Source organism: Myotis myotis, unplaced genomic scaffold, assembly GCF_014108235.1.
Source record: "Myotis myotis isolate mMyoMyo1 unplaced genomic scaffold, mMyoMyo1.p scaffold_m19_p_3, whole genome shotgun sequence".
NCBI classification, from domain to species: Eukaryota; Metazoa; Chordata; class Mammalia; order Chiroptera; family Vespertilionidae; genus Myotis; species Myotis myotis.
In genome coordinates this window covers 122,141,233-122,159,482 of record NW_023416335.1, presented here as the reverse complement: position 1 = coordinate 122,159,482, position 18,250 = coordinate 122,141,233, and the positions used below count along the sequence as shown (strand labels likewise).

The window sequence follows — 18,250 nt, the reverse complement described above, 5'->3', positions numbered from 1 at the left end:
AGCACTGCCCTGCTCTGGGCCGATGCTCTAGCCCTGTGGTCGGCAAACTGTGGCTCGCGAGCCACATGCGGCTCTTTGGCCCCTTGAGTGTGGCTCTTCCTAAGCCTTAGGAGTACCCTAATTAAGTTAATAACAATGTACCTACCTATATAGTTTAAGTTTAAAAAATGTGGCTCTCAAAAGAAATTTCAATTGTTGTACTGTTGATATTTGGCTCTGTTGACTAATGAGTTTGCCGACCACTGCTAGCCCCTTCTTGCTCAGCTAGTGGGTGTGACGGGGGCCTGTCAGGCAGGCTCCTAAGGCCTCGTTTGGGGCCACATTCCACGCTGACTTACAGATGAGCTTTTGCCAGCTCTGGGTGCCCCTCCCAGAGCCTCGGTTTCCCCAGGGGCTTCTGTCCATCTGCCAGAATCCACTGTGGTGGCTGGTTTTGCTCTGGTCAGAGCAGCAATGCAGACAGAGAAAGGCTGCTCAGGTAGCAGCCAGCTGCCCCTGGAGAAGCGCTGGGCCGCAGACCAGGCAAGGGCCGAGCTCGTTCGCTAGTAGTGCAGAACCTCGGCCCCACCCACATCGCGGTCCCTGGGTGATTCGTTCCCATCAAAGTGAGAGACGTACTGCTCTGGCAGAGTAGTTCTCAGAGCGTGTTCCCTGGGAGCTTGTCAGAATGGCAGAATCTCAGTACCTCCCTCCCCCACCTCCCACGTGGGAACCTGCCCTTCATCCGGGTCCCAGCTGCGCACTCCATGTGGGAAGCCGCGCTCTGGGCACTGCTGGCCGTACCGCAATGGGGTCCTGATCTCTGCTCTCTCCACCTGGCAGACCTGCGGAATGGTTCTCACCTGCTGCTTGCACCGGAGGCTCCAGCTGCATGTTCACTAACGGCCCATCCTGTCCCCCTCCAACTGCCCCCCACAAGGACAGGGGTCCAAATCCCATCTGCCAGACCCGCAGAGCCAGCATAGCTCATCTAGAAACTCCCAGAAAGTCCCCATCCCTGGTGCCCACCCTTCAGACCCACCAAGTGCTCAAGACCACGGCTCTTAAAGTTCCCACCAGACGGGAACCCTCCATTTCTGAGTGCTCACTGCCAGCCCAGGCGGGGACTGGCCCTGCCAGGGGCAGACAGGAGGCTCCCAAGGACCACAGGAAGGTGAGAGAGTTGGACTCTCTGCTCCCTCCCAGCTCCTGAAACGACATCGAAGGACTACAAACCTTGACCCCTCTGGACCGGGCGTTCAGCATGACCCGATGGGTGCTGAACAGCCCTCTTCTCGCCTCTGCCTAGGTTTGGGGGCCTTGCTCTGGCCTCCCGGAGATGCATCACGGTGGGCAGTTAGGGGTATCTCTGCTCCCAGAAGGCCCAGGCCTCTGATCTGCCTACCCCAAGGCCTTCTCACGGGAGAGGAGTGTCTCCATGGCCTGGCTCCTTCCTGCAGGGCCTGAGAGTGGAGAGAATGAGGTGAGGCCGCTGGGAGCTGGATGTGGGCAGTGGTAGAGGGTGGGGCTTCAGCCAGGGCGCGAGGGGGCTGGGGGCGTAGAGAAGGCGGGGAGTTGGCCCTACCTGCATGTGCTGCAGCAGGAGCCTGCACCGCCTGGAGGCCTTCCCCGGGAGTGGAGCCCTGGGAGAAAGGCCCCGAGCCCCAGCCTCCAGGAATCTCCTGTGTAGGGCCTGATTCTCAGAACGGCCAGGGTTTTAAACCTTTGGGGGTTAATGTGGGCGAGTGTAAAACTCCTCCCGATTGGACCCAATCACAGAGCCTGAAACGCTGGAGCCACTGAAAAGGTAAAGCTCCAAGTCAAGGGGTGCTCTGCCCTGAACCTCACTTGTCCTGTGTCAGGCTCCCTGACCACGAGGCCTTGCTCTGCTCCCGGAGTGAGCACAGTCCCTCCCTCCGGTCCTGCCTCGCTGTCTGAATTGGGCAGGGGATCCTCAGGAAGAACTTCCCGATACTGAGGGAGAACAGAAAGCAAAGCCTAGAAATGCAGTGCAGATGCTGACAGTTTTCCTTCGACAGCCGAAGCCCTCTCCCCCACACCCAGCCCCCTGAGGCTATGACATGGTGCTCCAACAGGAAGACCCCACACCCGCTTCCACACCTGCTCTTCCCGGGTCCTGGGGACCCTCTTCCCGCCCCACCCATGAGAGGTGGGCCCTTGTTATGCTAAAACCAGGGCCAAGGAAGGTCACCTCCTGCCTCCCCACTGGGTCCAGTCCCAGTGTGACAAGCTCAGCTCTGGCTGAGCCGGGTCAGTCCTGGGTGAAGGGTATTCTCTCTCCCATACACAGGTCCCTGCTATCCCCAGCTCAGCCCTCAATTGAGCAGAAGCTGCACACCCTCAGAGCACATTGCCTCCCTGCCTCCCTGCCTCCGGGGCTGGTGGGGACCCTGGCTGGCTTAGCTCCTCCACCCAGAGGGCCTTGGGGTGGCTGAGAAAAATTCATTAGGAGGGAGGCCAGCTTTGCTAGCAACCCCAGGCTGCATCAAGGACAAAAGAAACGGTGGTGTGGTCATCTTTGCTGCCCTCCAGCTTCCCGGGACTCATGCAGATAGATAAAAGGTGACGGTGAGGCCAAGCTCTTTGCAGGGACAGAAGTCAGACGACAGGTCTCACAGGGAGAGAGAGAGAGAGAGAGAGAGAGAGAGAGAGAGAGAGAGAGAGAGGAGAGAGAGAGAGCTCTTCCTGCCAGGGCCGAGGGAGGCGGCAGTGGGAGGGGTGTTGGCCTGTTACATGCCTGCCCCTCCTGGGTCCCTTCACTTTCCTGAGGTGCCCCAGCCTGTGCAGATGGGGATGGGGTGCCGGGCCTTGTCACTGGGGGAGACCCTGGAGAGCTGACTTCCTGCCCCACCTCCTGTGCTGACGAGGCAGAGGCTGGGGGAGCTGTGGCTCCTGTGCTGGGCATCGTCTTGGGAGCACTTCCGAGGAACCGGGCTGGTCCAAGCCGCAGAGGGACAGAGCAGCCCAGAATTTTGGGGACTGGGACCTCTTTGTTCATGCCTACGGCCTGGGAGATGAGACATGATGACAGGAAACTGAGGCCCAGGGCATGGCAGGTTCCCCAAGGGGCGCCCTGAAGGCTGGAGTCAGAGCTGGGGTGCTGGTCCCGCCTGTGAGCATGCAGATCTGTGCCAGGATGGCTCCCCCAGGTCCCTGCTCTGAGGCCGGCAAGGCCCTGAGTTCCCGGAGAGAGAAGGCGTGCCTGGTGAGGGCCATCGCAGTCCTGCGGGGGCAACAGGCGCTGGCACACAGGTCCAGAAAAGAGGCCAGCACACCCACACCTCGATCTCACCAAGCGGCCCTTCCCTCCCTCAGCTCATAGGAACACCCCTCCCAGAGGGAGTGCTGCACCCCAACTCCCTGGATGACCTGTGTTTGGGGAGACAGGAGTGTAACGGCCTTTGGTGAGGGGATGAAGTCTTGTTTAAAATATTTGCGACCATCCTTCTCTTTCTCCCTCCCCCTCCCAGCTCCAGGAGCTCCTCAGGCATAGCCATGGGGGGAGGGGGGGCCAGGGCCTTGTGTTTACTGAAGGCCTACTGTGTGCTTAGAATGTGTTAGTCACGTAGACACACCATCTCGTAGGGACCGAGGTACGAGGGTATATTCCCCCCACTTCAGAGTCAGCAGCAGTGGCTGCCGTCACGCCACCCCTCTCCCGAGCGCCCCCAGTTCTCCATCTCTAATAAACCGCTAAGCTGGCATTCAGGAGCAGCATGGCCTGTGGGGTGTTGTGGAGCCTCGGCAGCCTCACACCCCCTCCCCGGTTGGGCGGGACCACCATCAGCCCCAGCGCTAGAGCCCTGCTCTATGCGGTTGGAAGAGAAGAGTGGCTCCTTTGGGCTGACAGGGGACCCCCGCCCCCGGCAGAGTGTCTCACAGGAGCCTGGGGCCATGGCTCAGGGGCGCCTGGCCTGCCACCTCCGGAGCCAACGCTGACACCAGAGTGAGGGTGACCGCCCTCAGCACTCAGAATCCCCACGCAGATGTGAACGCTCATGCGGCGTGGAGACAGTGGTCTGGGCATGGAGGCCTGGCCAGGTGGCAGGAAACGCCTCTCCCGCCCGCCCATGCGGCCTCACGCATCACAGAGCTGCCGGGGCAGGGAGGAGGTGCCCGGCTGGTGGAGCTGACTGCCTCCTGCCTGCCTTCCCTCCCCTCTGTGGCCGATACCGGGCTCTGGGTGGGCACAGTGTGAGCTGTCTCAGGCCTAGAATCTCATCAGGCTGCCGCCCAGTGCACGGCCCCAGGCCTGGCCCTGAGGAGGGGTGGGGTGACATGCAGGGCGATGTGCCTCCAAGATCCTCATGCCCCACGGCCACTGTTGGTCTTGGGATCTGCCACTTCCGGTCCATCTTCAGGGGTTCAAGGTGGGGGGTGTGAATGAAAAGTTACTTTCACCACCACCCACCCTGCTATCAGCCCTGAAAACACTCTCCTTACTGGCCACTTTGGGCTGGGGACAGAACTGGAGAAGGGGAGGTGGTTTGATGGCTAAGGAGAACCCCACATTTTGTGTCACCACTGGGTGGCGCTCACATCTGCCAAGGATGCTAGTGATCGAACTTGAGCTTGCATGAGGGTCGCCTGCGGGGCACCTGGAGGGTTTTTAGCAGATTACTGCCCCCTCTTTCCTCTCCCCCTCCCCCATCTTCAGATCAGAGGGTGGAGCCAAGGATTTGTGTCTCTAGTTCCCAGGTGATGTGGGTGCTGCTGACCTGGGGTTGCACCTGGAGAGCCACTGCTTTCGACCACAGCCCTGAACCACCTTGTGTGCCACAGCCCCGGGGCTCAGTCCCCTCCGGGTGTGAGGCTTGGGTCCCACTCTGTGAAACAGGCGGCTGTGGGCAGTTCACCGCCAGCCAGGACCGTGCCTCCCTGCGTGCGTTCCTGCAGCACCTGCCCCACCTCCGCTTGGATTGAGGGGCCGCCTGAGCCCCTCTGTGACCCCGGCTGGCAGAGCAGTGCCGGGTCCTCTTCCCTGAAGGGAACAGGTCCACAGTCCAGTCCCCTTTCCCACCCGCTCCGGCCCCACGCCACTCTCGTCGCCCCTTCTCTCTTCCAGCACAGTGCTAGGCCTGTGCCCCTCCCGCGGCCTCCCGCGTCCCCTCTTCCCCGCCGCGTGAGCACCACAGACACCCGTGCCAGCGCCACAAGTCTGTCCAGGCAGCCAGTTCCTCCTGAGGCCAGACAGGCTCCTGGGGATCTGGAACTGGCGGTCCTGGATATGGGCTGTCACAATACTCTAGAGACAGGGAAGTCGCCTGACTCTATCACATACAGAGAAACTGCTCTCCCCGTAAACAGCCCCTCCACCGCTGGTCTCCGTGTAAGCCAGCCTCGGGGCCAGGGGGCACAATAATAAAGGAGCTGCATCTGGAACTACCTGCTGCTGCTGTTTTTCCTCCCCTGCAGGGAATTCCATCAGGTGTGTGTGTGGGGGGGGGGGGAGGCTGGTAGGAGCACCTTGACTGTTTGCACGGACCTCACCTCCATGGGCGTCACTACTCCTGGTGGTGAGCGAGAACCAGGCTCTCACAAGTGTGCTTGAGTTGTGTTCCCCTTAAGTCGCCTTTGGGCAGCCGGGACTGCCACATTTCTGACTGTGATGCCCAGCAGCCCCTGTTACGAGCCTGCGGTCTGCCCGTCCTGCTGTGGGCATCACCCTGGCGGGCTGCAGCCGATGCAGGGTGTGCGGAGAGGGCAGGGCAGGGGCACTTCAAGCTGAGGCACACCTTCTACTGCTCCCTGCCCCCCCCCCCTCCCCGCAGAGTGCTAGTGTCTCCCCCCTCCTCCCCGACCACTCATTTGTCCTCCTCCCCAAACTAGAGTAAGGCACTCCTCACCCCAATGCAAAAAGACGTCCATCCATGATTCAGAGGGCCTGAGCGCACTAGGATGCCCGCCCAGTAAGGAGCGAAAGAAAGTAAATGCTTGTCTTTTATGACATAAAACATTCATTCCGTTTCATTCACTATTCTGTCTAGAAAACTTGCTTAAGGTGGGGTGGGTCCATGAGGGAGCCTGAAGAGCACCCGGGTAAGCTGGATGCTGGGGACCCCGCGACAGAGGGACTGGGGGGCAGGCTGGGCGGGGGTGGGGGGTGGGGGCTGCCTGGCAGGGATCCGCATCCCTGGCCTCCTCCTGTGTCTCCTGGCCAGTTGGTCAAGACCATTCACTGAACAGTCACAGTGGCAGCCTCCCTGGCTTTGATATCAGGCCGGGGGACGGGCCCAGTCTGGGCGCCCCTGGTCACCCCTCTCACAGGATGTCTGCTCACCTGCACCATCACTGAGTGTGAGAGGGTGAGACCCCTCCAGGCCCCTTCCTGCCACACACAGCACTGTGGGTGCTGCCCATGCCGCCCCAGGGCCATGGCGCCGGTGGGGCCTGGTCAGGATGGGGGCAGTGGGAGCCTTTGTGGAAGCTGTCTCCCTGGTGGCTGCCCCTGGCCTGTCGGCTGCCACTACTTGCTGGCAGGAGATAATGCCTCTGTCAGCAGGGTGGGCTGCTTCAAGCTGGTGGGACTTGGTTCCCACTTCCTGTCCCCAGCTGAGAACAGAGAGGCTGCCCATGGGTTAAAGGGACACACAGGGATAAAAGCTGAGATTCGTCTTCTCCTCCTCCCCCTCCCCTCCCCCTCCTCCTCCTCCTCCTCTTCTCCTTCCCTTTCTTTCTTTCTTCTTTTAGTTTTCAATCAAGCTTTTAATGAAAAGATCATAAAATAACTTTTTCTCCTGTGATAGAAAAGTAATTCACTTACTTTCTTCTTAAAAACAAATCCATGAGAAGCCCCTACTTCCATCACTGGCTGAAACCCTGTCCAGCAGTGACTGAGTAGGAAGGATGGGGCACTGCAGTGGAACCCAGTGGGACCCTTTGGCTCAGTCCAGGGGTGAAGAGGGCAGTGAATTAATCTTGAATCTGGCCCTTTCCATCAGCCAGGTGCAAACCATGTCATGCACCAAGGCTGGAACAGGCCGGCCAGAGCCCCGTTAGCCTAGGCACTCCCTGAAGAGGTGAGGAACAGTTTCATGAGGGGCTCGATCCCTGATTGGAATTTGGAGAACGCCACATTGGGAACCAGAGGTCAGATTCAACATTCTCTCCCTGAGTTGCCAACCAGTAAAATAAGAAGGCTGCGTCCTCTCTAGAACTGGGGTCCCTTGACAGAGAAAAAGAAATATATTACAAATCTATTGAGGTTGCAGGAATTGGGGGGTGGGGGCGAGGAGGGGGAGTTAGGGCAGAGGAGGGAGACAAAGGTAAGGGGCTTCCTGCTGCCATCAAATGGCAGAGCATGGTCCTCTTGCCCGCCTGGCGGGTCGGCCCTGCTTGGGACAATGGTGAGGCTAGGTCCCAGAACTCTGCAGCCGCCAGAAGAGAAACCTCTGGGCAACACACTCTACCAGCCAGACCCACCACAGACCACCAGGTGGCCTTGCTCTTCCAGTCCCTGTTCTCTGCATCACGATCACCAGAGGAACCTGGGCACTGCCCAGGTGTGCCCCAGGGACAGTCAGCTACCTATCACTCTCCAGGCCCACAGGGGGAAATTCCGGCTTCAGCCGGAGGGCCTAGCTCGAGTGTGTCCTGTGGATGTGGCTTTTCTTTTTGTCGGGTTAAGGAGGCGCAGTAGTCCATCTCACGGCTGTCATTAAACTCAGCATAATGAGATGGCTAAATCAATAGCCTCCCAATCTTTACTGACTGCTTTAAGAAGGGGCCATTGCAATGCCGATATTTTTGTGCCCCAATCGACATTCATTTAATCTGACTTCCCTCTTGCGTCTGTGAATTACTATGCTCTACAACCAGCCCAGAGCAAAACTTGGAGACACGTCCTGCAACTCTCCTTTCCATAGCTCACTCCCCTCCCAGATCCCTGCCCTGGGACCCAGCTTTCAGCAGGGGCCCTGCTTCTCCTTGGGGACCCTAAGCCCCAAATTTGACCACTTCCTTGCCAAGCACCTCCCTTGGCCCAGGAACAGGCTGGGTGTCTTTCCATACATGCCTCTATTTAGTCTTCACAGCAAATCTGTAAAATAGGTGTCATCCTCATTCTGCAGATGACGAAACCAAGACAAATTCAATGACTACAAGGCTCCTGAGGACACCAGCTGCGGAGGGGGAATTTGCCCAGGCCCTCCAGCCCCCACCAGCACGTTCCCACCCAGACCTGTACAGTGACCGCTGATAGCAGTCATGGTCAGGACAAGCCTAGACAACGCCTGTGAAAGCATTGTGAGGCTGTGATGCTCAAAACAAAAGGAGAGATAGCTGCACGTGCCGGCCTCTGCCGTCTCCTGCCCGTGAGCAGTGAGCCTAGAAAACACTCACCTGCATTTGGTGCAAACCATTCGTCAGCTCCAGCGCAGGGCGAGGGCCGGCATGCTGGATGAGCGGCAAGAAGGCGCTTTCCCCCACAGTAAGTCTGTCAGTCACCGGGCTCATCACTTCTCCTGGGGTCTCTCAAACCTGTTCTTTCCTCCGTCCCACCGGTGTTGCTCGAGGGCTGTGCCATCTCTCACCTAAATCACCTGCACAGCCTCTCCGAGGTCCCTGCACCCATGCTGTCCCCTCAGCCACAGCGATGGTTCTCGAGGCCGGTCTGAGCCGGCACATGGGCTTCCAGCCTCTCAGCAGTTCCCTGTGCTCTTGGCTTAAAGCTCACCCCTTCACCGGTGTGCCCGCCCCAATGACATCGACAGGACACCCCTCCCTGCCACGTCAGCTCCTCCCACTTCAGCTCTCAGCTCCACATCGGAGATGGGATCAGCGACTCTCCACCCAGAGAACATCAGCATCGGAGCCTGAGGTGCAATCCCATTGACTCTGTGGGCCTCTGTGAGCCACAGGGACCAGTCTGGCTGTTCACCACTGTATTCAAGCTGCTTGGCACAAGTTAGTGTTCGAGTCTTTGTGTGATAATGTCTTATCTGTGCGAGCCCTGGATGAGCTGTTTTGAGGAAGTTCTCATACATACCAAGCCAGCTCCTCTGTGGCTCACAAACCATCCTTTCTCACTTGCCCTTCGCTGGACGCTGATGGGAGGCAGCTATCCCACCTCCTCACACAAGAATGGGGGAGCAAGAGGTCCTCCAGGGTCATCTCAGACACCCATGCCATGGGCTGAAGAGCCCAGAACCCATCCCAGAAGGCCCTTACCTAGTGTTAGAAGTCTCCAGAGGAGAAGATGCCCAGCCCTGTCCTCCCGCTGACATCCCCTCTCCTGCCTGGCCAGGTGGCCCGCCTTTCACTGCTTAATCTGACTGGAGCCCAGTGCTCACAGAACAATCCGTGTGTCCCAGTGCCCTGGGTGCCAATGGACTTCACTCTGTCCCTCAGAGAAGACAGCGCAGGGACACGGGGGCATCCCAGTAGGTGTGTCCACAGGCTGCGGGGCAGGAGTGAGAGCAAGAATGGGCAGAGGAAGTGGCTCCCACCCACTTTCTATGCCTCGGTTGGTCCTCAGAGGATGGAGGGTCACCCTTCCCTGAGCCATGACCATCTCCTGACCCCACAGCCACAAGGTCTCCTTGCACCTTTGACAGAGGGTCACCTCAGACGCCTCAGTCAATCCTCAGCAAATCCCTGCAGGTGCTGGGACACAGCAGCTGCAGGAAGGCTCCCAAGGTTGATGCTCTGGGACAATCCCATGCCAACCTGGCCTCTGCCTGAGGAGGCGGGAGCCAGACCTCCGCACACGAGGGCTGAGAGATGCGGCTCCCGCTCCCATCAAACCCACGCTGCACATTCGCCTTCATTCCCGCCCCGGCCCAGCCTGGTACCCGAGCTGCAACGATGGCCCAGGGCAGGGTGAGTCTGAGCTTCTCACCCCACCTTGTCACTGTGACTACAGCAGCCAAGGAGGCTGGGAGGCTTCCCTGCAGTGAGGTGGCACAGCCAGTGGTTTTCAGTGCCTCCCTCCTCCCCGCTGACCATCTCGTACTGACTGGTGCTTCTGTGCCCAGTAGAGCCAGCTCAGAGCCACCTAAGGGAGTGCAGCCCAGGCAAAGCCACCCGCAAGGTCCCCTCACTCCTGGCTCCCATGAGCCCCAGGGTCATCAGGGGGGTTGGGGAGAAACTGCACCTAAAGCTGCATCCCTGCCCCACAGGAGGCCAAGAGTGGCTTGTCGCTGCCCTTCTCCCAGCGCACTAAGGGCCTGGCCCACAGGCTGGTGGACTGGACGGGACAAACACATAGGTGGGGTCGGCCTCTCATGCAGAGGGCCCCCACCAAACCCGCCTCAGGTCACCAGGCAAAGGAGGTGTTAGGATTCCTCAAGCACCCACAGAAGGACCCCCCACTCCCCTAAGCCAGCAGATCTGTAACCTGGGCTTGAGGGGAGATGAGTTCCTAGCTGCAGGGTGTGTCTTGGACAGAGAGTAGGGCTGGTGCCACAGTCATGGTTTACCGAATGAACATACCACAGAGACAGCCTGCTTATGCTTTTGACATATTACCAGGTTTTATTTAAAAACATGCTAAAAACATGGTGTTCAATAAAGCCAGGACCAGGATGAAGGAAACGCAGATACCGCATCACAAGCAGAAAAGTGCATTTGAAACCAACAGGCGTGCTCTCCCGTGCTGGGCAGGGTGTGCCCGGAGTGCCCGGTGAGGGCAGGAAGGCCAGGCCCCACCCTGGACTACTGCTTCACTGCAGGGAGAGGAGGGAAATGGGAGAAGGGGAAATGAGCCCCAGACGCTGAAAGGCTGAAGGACCAAGAGCGGACCCCACGCACCTGGCCCGGCTCCCATCCTACACCAGGTCCCTGCTAGTTAGCACCTCCACCAGTGGTGGGCAGGGGGCCCGAGAGCCGGACAGTCGTTTCCATCCATTTGGCTGCTCTTTGGCCACTAAAACAAAGAGGGATGGCCACCTGGTTCCAAGTCAGACCAGAACATTTGCATGAGCACCTGGGGTGGGCTCAGCAGCCTTCCTGAGCGAGCCCAGGACGCAGGCCCAGGCCCGCAGGAGTGCAGGGGAGACTGTGCCCACACCTGCTGCAGCCCACGGAGCAGGGCTCAAGCCCTGCTCACTCACCTCCCGAGGTGGCTGCAAAGGAAGGCCAGGGAAGGCATTCCCCTGATGCCGTCGGCAGGACCCTGACCTTCTGAGCCTTCTGTAAACCGCCTGCGTCAGACCTGACTAAATGAACTCCGACTCTGGTGGGGAAGCCACAGCTGCGGCCTCCAACACAGTGTGGGCCAGACACAGGCTTGGAAGAGCACCCCAGCCCATGCACAGCACCTTTCACCCAGTGTCGACTCAGCCAATGACGGAACCACCAAGCACAGGATGAGACCAGAAGGGAGTTTGGGAACTGTGACAAGATTCTGAGGACAAATGATAGGGTGGGGCGCAAAGGAGGAAGGGGGTCAGTGGCAAGGGCTCAAGGCCAGAGGATGCCCCTGAAGCTCCAGAAACAAAACACTGCCAGGGAGGCCACACCTCCCAAGGTGCTAGGCTTTTGCTGTTGATTTTAACAAAAATTAAAAATTGCATTGATAGGCATAAACAACCCCCCACCCCCAGCATAAACTCAGTATGCACCACGTCCCACTGCACGACTTGAATGCTGTTTGCTGAGTGTCTCCACAATGGCCTGGTGGCAGGCTGCTAGGAGCTCTGCAGTCTGGGGTTCCCGGAGGCAGCCAAAGGACCCAGAGGCAGTTTTTCTCAAACGTGTGCTTACCCCTCCTCCACCCCAGGCCCCACCTCCCCAGCTCTCCCATCTGCACCAGCTCTCAGGAGGTGGTTCTACTGCCCAACTCACTCCCCACCCTCCAAAGACGTGAGTCCTGAGCTCACCCAAAGTTCTGTCCTCCTGGTCTTGACTGCACTGCACTGAAGATCAGGGGAGGGGTTGCTGGCTGGGCAGCTGAGTCTCAGCTCTTGGAACAGACAGATGGAGGCCGGAGAGATATGGGCCTGGTGGGAAACTAGGGCTGGAGTCACGTGGTGTAGAAAAAGGCAGCCTCCCTGAGGCCCCACCTGGGGAAGCACCCAGGCCCCACCTAGATAGTGGGGAACCTTTTCAAGCTCCATCCCACAGATTCTTGACTTTCTTCTTTAACTGCAAAATGCTCGCTTAGACCAGCATAAATGCTGGTGGGCGCTCTCGCAGCCGAATGCCCCGGCCACCTCTCATCTCCCAGGCCCTAACTCAGGCGGCTTCCTCCTGGGGCTACTTAACAGGATCCAGTCTGACATCTCTCAGTTTTCTGTACTTTTCCTTGCAGTCACTGGGGACATGACTGCCACCCACCCCACCATCCATGAGCCCAGAGGAAGATGAGTCCTGGGACCTGGACGGACACCTCCCCCTTCCTCCCAGCAGGAACCAGCAGCCCAGTGCACCAGCTGGAATGGTCACGGGCACCACTTCCACCTGCCTTCCTGACTCCAGGGTCCTCTGCCACTGTCTGAGCAGCAAAACCTCAGGACTGCCTCCCTCCCAGAAGCAGTGTGAGAAAGTGAGCAGCAGCTGAACGAGAGGTATGTGTCTGGGAGTTTCTACAGGAATGTCTGTGAAATCACTGGGGTTGGCAGATGTCACGGGAAGGCCCACGGGGGTCGGGGGGAGGAGGGCCTCCCATGCCGGCAGAGGGCAGAGGAAGGAGGAAGGGAAGGAAAAGCAACTGCTCATCCATGAAGTGGAAGGACCCACAACGGCTCCAGCTGTGTTCCTGGGAAGCACCCGGCAGCCCCCCAGGGACCCCGCTGCTCTGGCCTCCTGCACCAGCACGCGCAGACACGTGGCTCCTGAGCCGGACGCTCCTCGCGCGGCTGCACACGCCTCTGTTTCACCTCCTCTTCCAGGCTCCGGTGCCACAGGCCGCGGGGCAGACAGAGCAGCCCCGGCCGCCTCCCTCAGAGCATCCGAACGCAGGCTGGCCCACCTCACCCAGTGCCTCCTGACTGCTGCACAGTGGTTTGTCCTGACTGAAACCCGACGACGTCCTCTCTCCCACCCGTCTCCCACCCTCAGAAAAAAATCAAACTGTTACAGAAATCAACACAGTAAAAAGTTATAAATCAGAAAGCTAACCCTAAACTTATCTGAGATAATATTCCTGAATAATCATAATCAGAGTAAAATAAAATAAAAAAAGTTACACTGTAAGGTATAAAAAGCCTGGGCAAGGTGCTCCTTGGGTGCCTGGCCGGAGGCTGCCGCTCGGCTGTCCGAAGGGAGGCCTCTGCTGGGCAGTCTCTCCGCCAGGGCCAGGCGGGAGCACTCACGGCCCCCACGCGCACAGTGTGGTGTGAGGAAGGCGGGGCAGCCACCATCGTGCGGCCTCCTCAAATGCGGCCCCCGGCCCACCCTGTCTTCTTTGGCAAATGCACAGAGGCAGGAATCCAGCACCCCCAGCACCCCAAGGTCTCCGTGCCTTCTCCCCATGGCTCTCCACCCCAAGAAGGCTGAGGCGGGGTGTGTGGAGGGCGCTGGGGGACGCGGGTGCAGGGGGCAGCAGTCTGGAGTGCGGGCAGGCAACACAAAGCTCAAATCTCCTTCCCTGGCACGGTGTCCGCGTGGGGGCGGGCTCCGCTGGCGCTCAGGCGTCGTACTTCTTACCGGTCCGGTGGATGTGCTGGAAGAGGGTCATGGAGAAGGCCATGCCCAGAATCTGAAAGACACGGGGAACGGGCTCAGGCAGAAGCCCCACGGCGGGGCCCCCGCCAGCAAAAGGTGCCACCGCTTGTGGGCGTGAAAAACCTGGTGGGGTGAGGATAGTGGTGAGCAGAGGAGGGCACCCCGCGACCAGCCCAGGGCCACACCGTGAGCTCAGCCCTCAGAGCTGTCTGTACAGAGTGTCGCTGAGCCTCTCCATCTCAGTGCTGTGTGAGGCCGAGCGCACAGAGGCCTGACCCTGACCGGCAGCTAACAAGGCGGTGCGGAGGGGGAGGGAACGCCCTGTGCTCAGTCGTTCTGTTCTGGAATACACAGCGTGATTCTCGGGCTGCAGCAGACACTCTTACCAGTGATGCTTAGGGCATTAATTCTTGTTTGTTATTTCCTCAACTCCTGAATCCTGAAAGGGGGTGGTGACTGCAGGGAGCCAGCCTGTGGCTCAAGTCACCACAGATAGTCTGCATTGGGCACAGGCCACAAAGCAGGTGACACTGTGCCTCTCCTGGCTCCCACACCGAAGGTGCAGGCATACGTGGAGGAGACCATGGTGGATGAGCCCAACCCCAAGGTTCTGGTCCAGGTCCAGGTCCAAGTCCAGGCCTGACCCCAGGCGGACCTGACATGAGCCCCACTCTCAGTACTAAATGGTGAGTGCAGCTTACATGAGAGCTCATCTGCTCAGTCTGCGAGCACTTAGATAAATCAGACACGATCTGGCCCCTTGGCCCAAGGGTTTAGGATAAGGAAGGTCCCTGGTGCAGGATGTTGACCGTCTTCCCATGGACCGACCAGGGAAGTTCAAGTACTCCAAGAGGAATCAGGCATGGAGACTCCTGCTCACCAGGGACAGGAGCCATGTGTAGTGGGCACAGGAGGGAGCCCAGGAAATGCTCGTCCCAGAAAGGTCAGGGTCTCGTGCTCCCAGCCAGCTGTGTCGGCCTCATCATCAAGAGGAGAGGCAAGGACCCCTCCTCTTGCCTCTCCATCACCTAAGCTCGGCCTTAAGAGAACAGCGTCACTACGTGCTTGCTAAGAACAGCTAAGATGACCTGGCACTTCCTCTGTGCTTGGTGCAGCTCCTTGCCCGATGTGAGGCATGTTAAACTCACTCCCTGTTGACAAGTGGCACGATGACCAGGCTCGTTATATTGATGTGGAAATTCAGGCACACAAGCTAATCAGTGTGCCCAGGTCACACATGTCTAACAGACGGTGAGGCCAGGACTGACCCCTGTGGGCTCTGACCCCCGGGCCCATGCTCATAGGTGTTACTAAGGACTCAGGTCTCATTCAGTTCAGCCACAAGGTAAATGTCCCCGTGAAGTGAGGACAGGTGTGTTCACCAGCAAACCCACACGCGGGCTGCACGCAATGCCAGCATCGGGCCCAAGGCCTAGGAAATGGGAGGAAGCAGCGCCTCTGGGGCCTGTAGGGTCGGGCAGGCACCAAAAGGCCGCAAAGCAGGACAGCGCATGGAGGGGGCCACCTGGGTCAGTGACTTAACTTCGGGGGCTTGCTTTTCTCCAGCTTGGATGCAGCGAGGCTGATGGCCCTCTCACCTGCATGATAAGGATGCACATCCCCACGGTGCCGAGAACGTTCTTGTTTTCATCAAACCACATCTTCACCCTTTCATAGCAGCCCTAGGGAGCGAGGACCACGAGGTGAAGGGCCCGGCATGACGACGAGCACCCCTCCAGCCCAGCCCCCCACTCTCTTTCTCCTTCAGCCCCTGTCCTTGCTCTTTTCTCCTGTCCTTCCCTGACCCTCAGCCTGGTCCTGCCTTTGAGCAGGCCCTGCCCTGCCCAGGGTTCCACCCACAAGGCCCCACTGCACAGCCTCAGACACACCCCTCCCCATTACACTCCCAACTATGGGTCCAGGCCCTCCATTTTCCACCTGTCTTTTTGGCTTCAGTCCTATGCACCCCCCACATTAAGCCCCAGGCCCCCCTCCCTCCCCTGTAGGTTCCTTTTGCCAAGGAACAGGCTCCTGGGAGGAGGGCCCGGGGCAGGGCCTCAGGCCTCACCGTTCTCCACAGCAGGGTGGTGCCGTTGCGCCCACAGCCCTGGGAGTTCTCCATGCAGCAGCGGTCGGGGACCGTGTTCTCACCCAGCACCGGGTACCAGTCTGTGTAGTCGGTGACACCGCAGCAGTGCATCTGTGGGTGGGAGGCACAGGGTCAGACACGCCACAGCCTGCCATCTCCTCTGCGCCCTCCCCATCCAGGCCAACCCCGCCCCAGTGAACTGCCCCCTGGAGTTCAGCAGAGGACACAAAGGCCTTCTCTTGTCCATTTTTGGCCTCAGCTGGGCCCACAGGGGAGGTAAGTGAGAGCTCCCTCCTGGAGGCTGGAGCAGGAGAGAGGAAAGCTGCCGGCCCCTCGGAGCTGGGCACTGACTCTGGGCAGGAGTGCTCAGCCCTCCGTCCCACCAGCACCTGCGGCTCTGTGCCTGAGGGACCGTCGCAGGCTGGCGCCTGCCCTTCCCCAGCGCTTCCCATGGGGCACCAGGCTGTACTGACTTGTTCTTCTCAGAATCAGAGCCTCCTAGCCTGAGCCAGGACCAGGGGGCATAGCTGTTGCTAAAATAAATTCTGTCACTCATTCCAAAGCTTCAGAGAAGGATCAGATGGTCTGTCCTTCTCGACCATCCATCCTTCCCAGCTCCCTGTGCCCACTTAGCCACTCGCACAGCCCCCTCAGGCCTGTCCACTCCTGTGTCCAGGTCCTGCTCACCCTCCTTCACTCACCTCCTCGCCCCTCTCCAGCTGCATCCCACTGGCTGGTATCTGACCCGGCAGCTCTCACTTACTATCCAGAAAGCACCGCTGCCCAACTCGGTCACCTGGGTGGGGTCTGAGGCCCAGGCCGCACGCCTCCTCCCTGCCTGCTGGCCCTGCCCATCCAGTCAGCAGGGCTGCCCGCCCTCACCTCGGCCTGGATGATGTTCCAGGCGTTCTTCAGACCCACATTGTTCTCCGTGTTGTAGAGCAGCAGGCCTTCCTTCAGGTCCTTCTTGGCGTTCTCATTCACCTGTCCGGTGAGGCCGACAGACAGGACAGTGGGACCAGATGCAGCCTGCCCAGGTCCACTAGGACTGCTGGCCACCCTTCTCCCTGGGTGGGGTGCTGGGGCAGGGCAGGTCCACGCGCCCAGCTTCAGTCTATTCCCACTGACTCCCAGGAGAGCTGTAACACTCGGAGGAAAGACACCAGCCACACACAGGCCACTCTGCCACCGCCCACATCTTCCCCCGTGCTGCCCGTCAGAGACACCCTGGGAACCAGAGAGTGGCAGGCGATCATTTTGATCTTAGGGCCACCTCTCGGTGGCAAGTAGCTTGCCTCTGCTTTATCTGTCATACCCTGTAATAATAATATCTGCCTCTGGCGTTGTGAGAATTAAAGGAAACAATTCTCATAGAGAGCCAAGCACAGGGCTGGCACAGAGGGATCTTTCAGTATTATTATTTCTTCCCTTTCACAAATGCAAAGGAACTCATTTCTAACCCTAATAATGACTCCACCTTCCAGTGTGGCCTGGGCAAGTGCTGCAAGACCCCACGGAACTGAGAGCAACATAGTTCCTGGGCACAGGGCACCAACGAGCCTGCTGAGCACTAAGAGACTCAGTGCTTGGCTACTCATTCCTGGAAGTACCAATAAGAAGTTCTCCAAATGGACTGGGAATTATCTAGTCTGGTGAGGTTGCCAGGGGGCACCCCACCATCCTGAACCCTGCGGTGCAGCCTGGAGCAGTCGCTCCGCCTTGGAGGCCTCTGGAAGAGAAAGGGTAGCTCCCCTTCACCGTTAGCCCTACTCATGGTGTCACCGGCCACGTTCCTGCAAGTTTCCAATGGGTTATCCTCAAATCCCAGCCCAGCGCTTAGTAAGTCTAACTCCCTTCTCCAAGTGGCCAACACAGTATGCTGGAATGCTCCCAGTGATGCGGAGTTCACTGAGCAAGGGGCAGTCCACTGCATCCTTGGACAATTTAGAGGACTCAACTTCCTAAGACTACACAAGGTAATGAACCATCCCAAACTCGCCTTCCCCATGCTGCCCCACCAAAACCTTTCATCTGGGCCTTTCCTGTTCTCCTGGTTCCATTTCCCTCTGGCTTGCTCCAGTTTGACCCAATCCCAAGGGCAATGAAATTCCATAAGCTCCCTCCTTCCTGAAAGCTTACCTTGTCCATGTAGACAAAGAAGAGGATAAGTAAGATCAGCTCTGCTAGGAGGATGACCAACAGGACGATGAAAAACTGGAAAGAGAAGGTGCAGTCATGGCACATGGTGGTGGCCGTGGCCAGGAGTGGGGCACAAACCAGAACAAGGGCAGGGAGGCGGGGGCAGGCAACAGCCAGCCAGGGCTTCCCAGGTATGGAGAGGCTACCTACTTCTGAGGAAACCTAGACAGGTCGGGGAGGGGCATTAAGTGGACACCAGTCAAGGAGTGAGAGGGACAACTAGGGCAGGGATAGCGGGGAAAAGGGGAGTGATTGGGCCAAGAACATCCTGGAAGCAACCTTCTGGGCTGTTAGCTGATGTTCCCAGGCCTTGCCTGTCACTGTGGCCCAAATGCAGGGTGATCCAGAGTTCAGAGG

The 18,250-nt window shown here is 58.9% G+C and overlaps 2 protein-coding genes across 13 annotated transcripts in view; one reads left to right on the top strand and one right to left on the bottom strand.

Annotated features, from left to right (window-relative positions):
- TSPAN11 (tetraspanin 11) overlaps window positions 1-8,908 on the top strand; it is a 59,066-nt gene extending 50,158 nt beyond the window's left edge. For 2 of the 3 annotated variants that reach the window (XM_036300478.1, XM_036300477.1), the window contains one exon: window positions 823-5,395. In XM_036300478.1, the coding sequence (XP_036156371.1) occupies window positions 823-882 (60 nt within the window). In that variant the 3' untranslated portion in view covers window positions 883-5,395. Of the gene's footprint in view, window positions 1-822; window positions 5,396-8,069 lie in introns of those variants that run through there. The other variant, XM_036300479.1, reaches the window with a different exon arrangement.
- A 1,542-nt stretch (window positions 8,909-10,450) lies between these two features.
- The window catches only part of TSPAN9 (tetraspanin 9), a 208,229-nt gene continuing 200,429 nt past the window's right edge, over window positions 10,451-18,250 (bottom strand). For 9 of the 10 annotated variants that reach the window (XM_036298111.1, XM_036298113.1, XM_036298112.1 and 6 more), the window contains 5 exons: window positions 17,834-17,908; window positions 16,577-16,678; window positions 15,674-15,805; window positions 15,204-15,287; window positions 10,451-13,639 (listed from right to left, as the gene is read on the bottom strand). In XM_036298111.1, the coding sequence (XP_036154004.1) occupies window positions 13,568-13,639; window positions 15,204-15,287; window positions 15,674-15,805; window positions 16,577-16,678; window positions 17,834-17,908 (465 nt within the window). In that variant the 3' untranslated portion in view covers window positions 10,451-13,567. The remainder of the gene's footprint in view (window positions 13,640-15,203; window positions 15,288-15,673; window positions 15,806-16,576; window positions 16,679-17,833; window positions 17,909-18,250) is intronic. The other variant, XM_036298117.1, reaches the window with a different exon arrangement.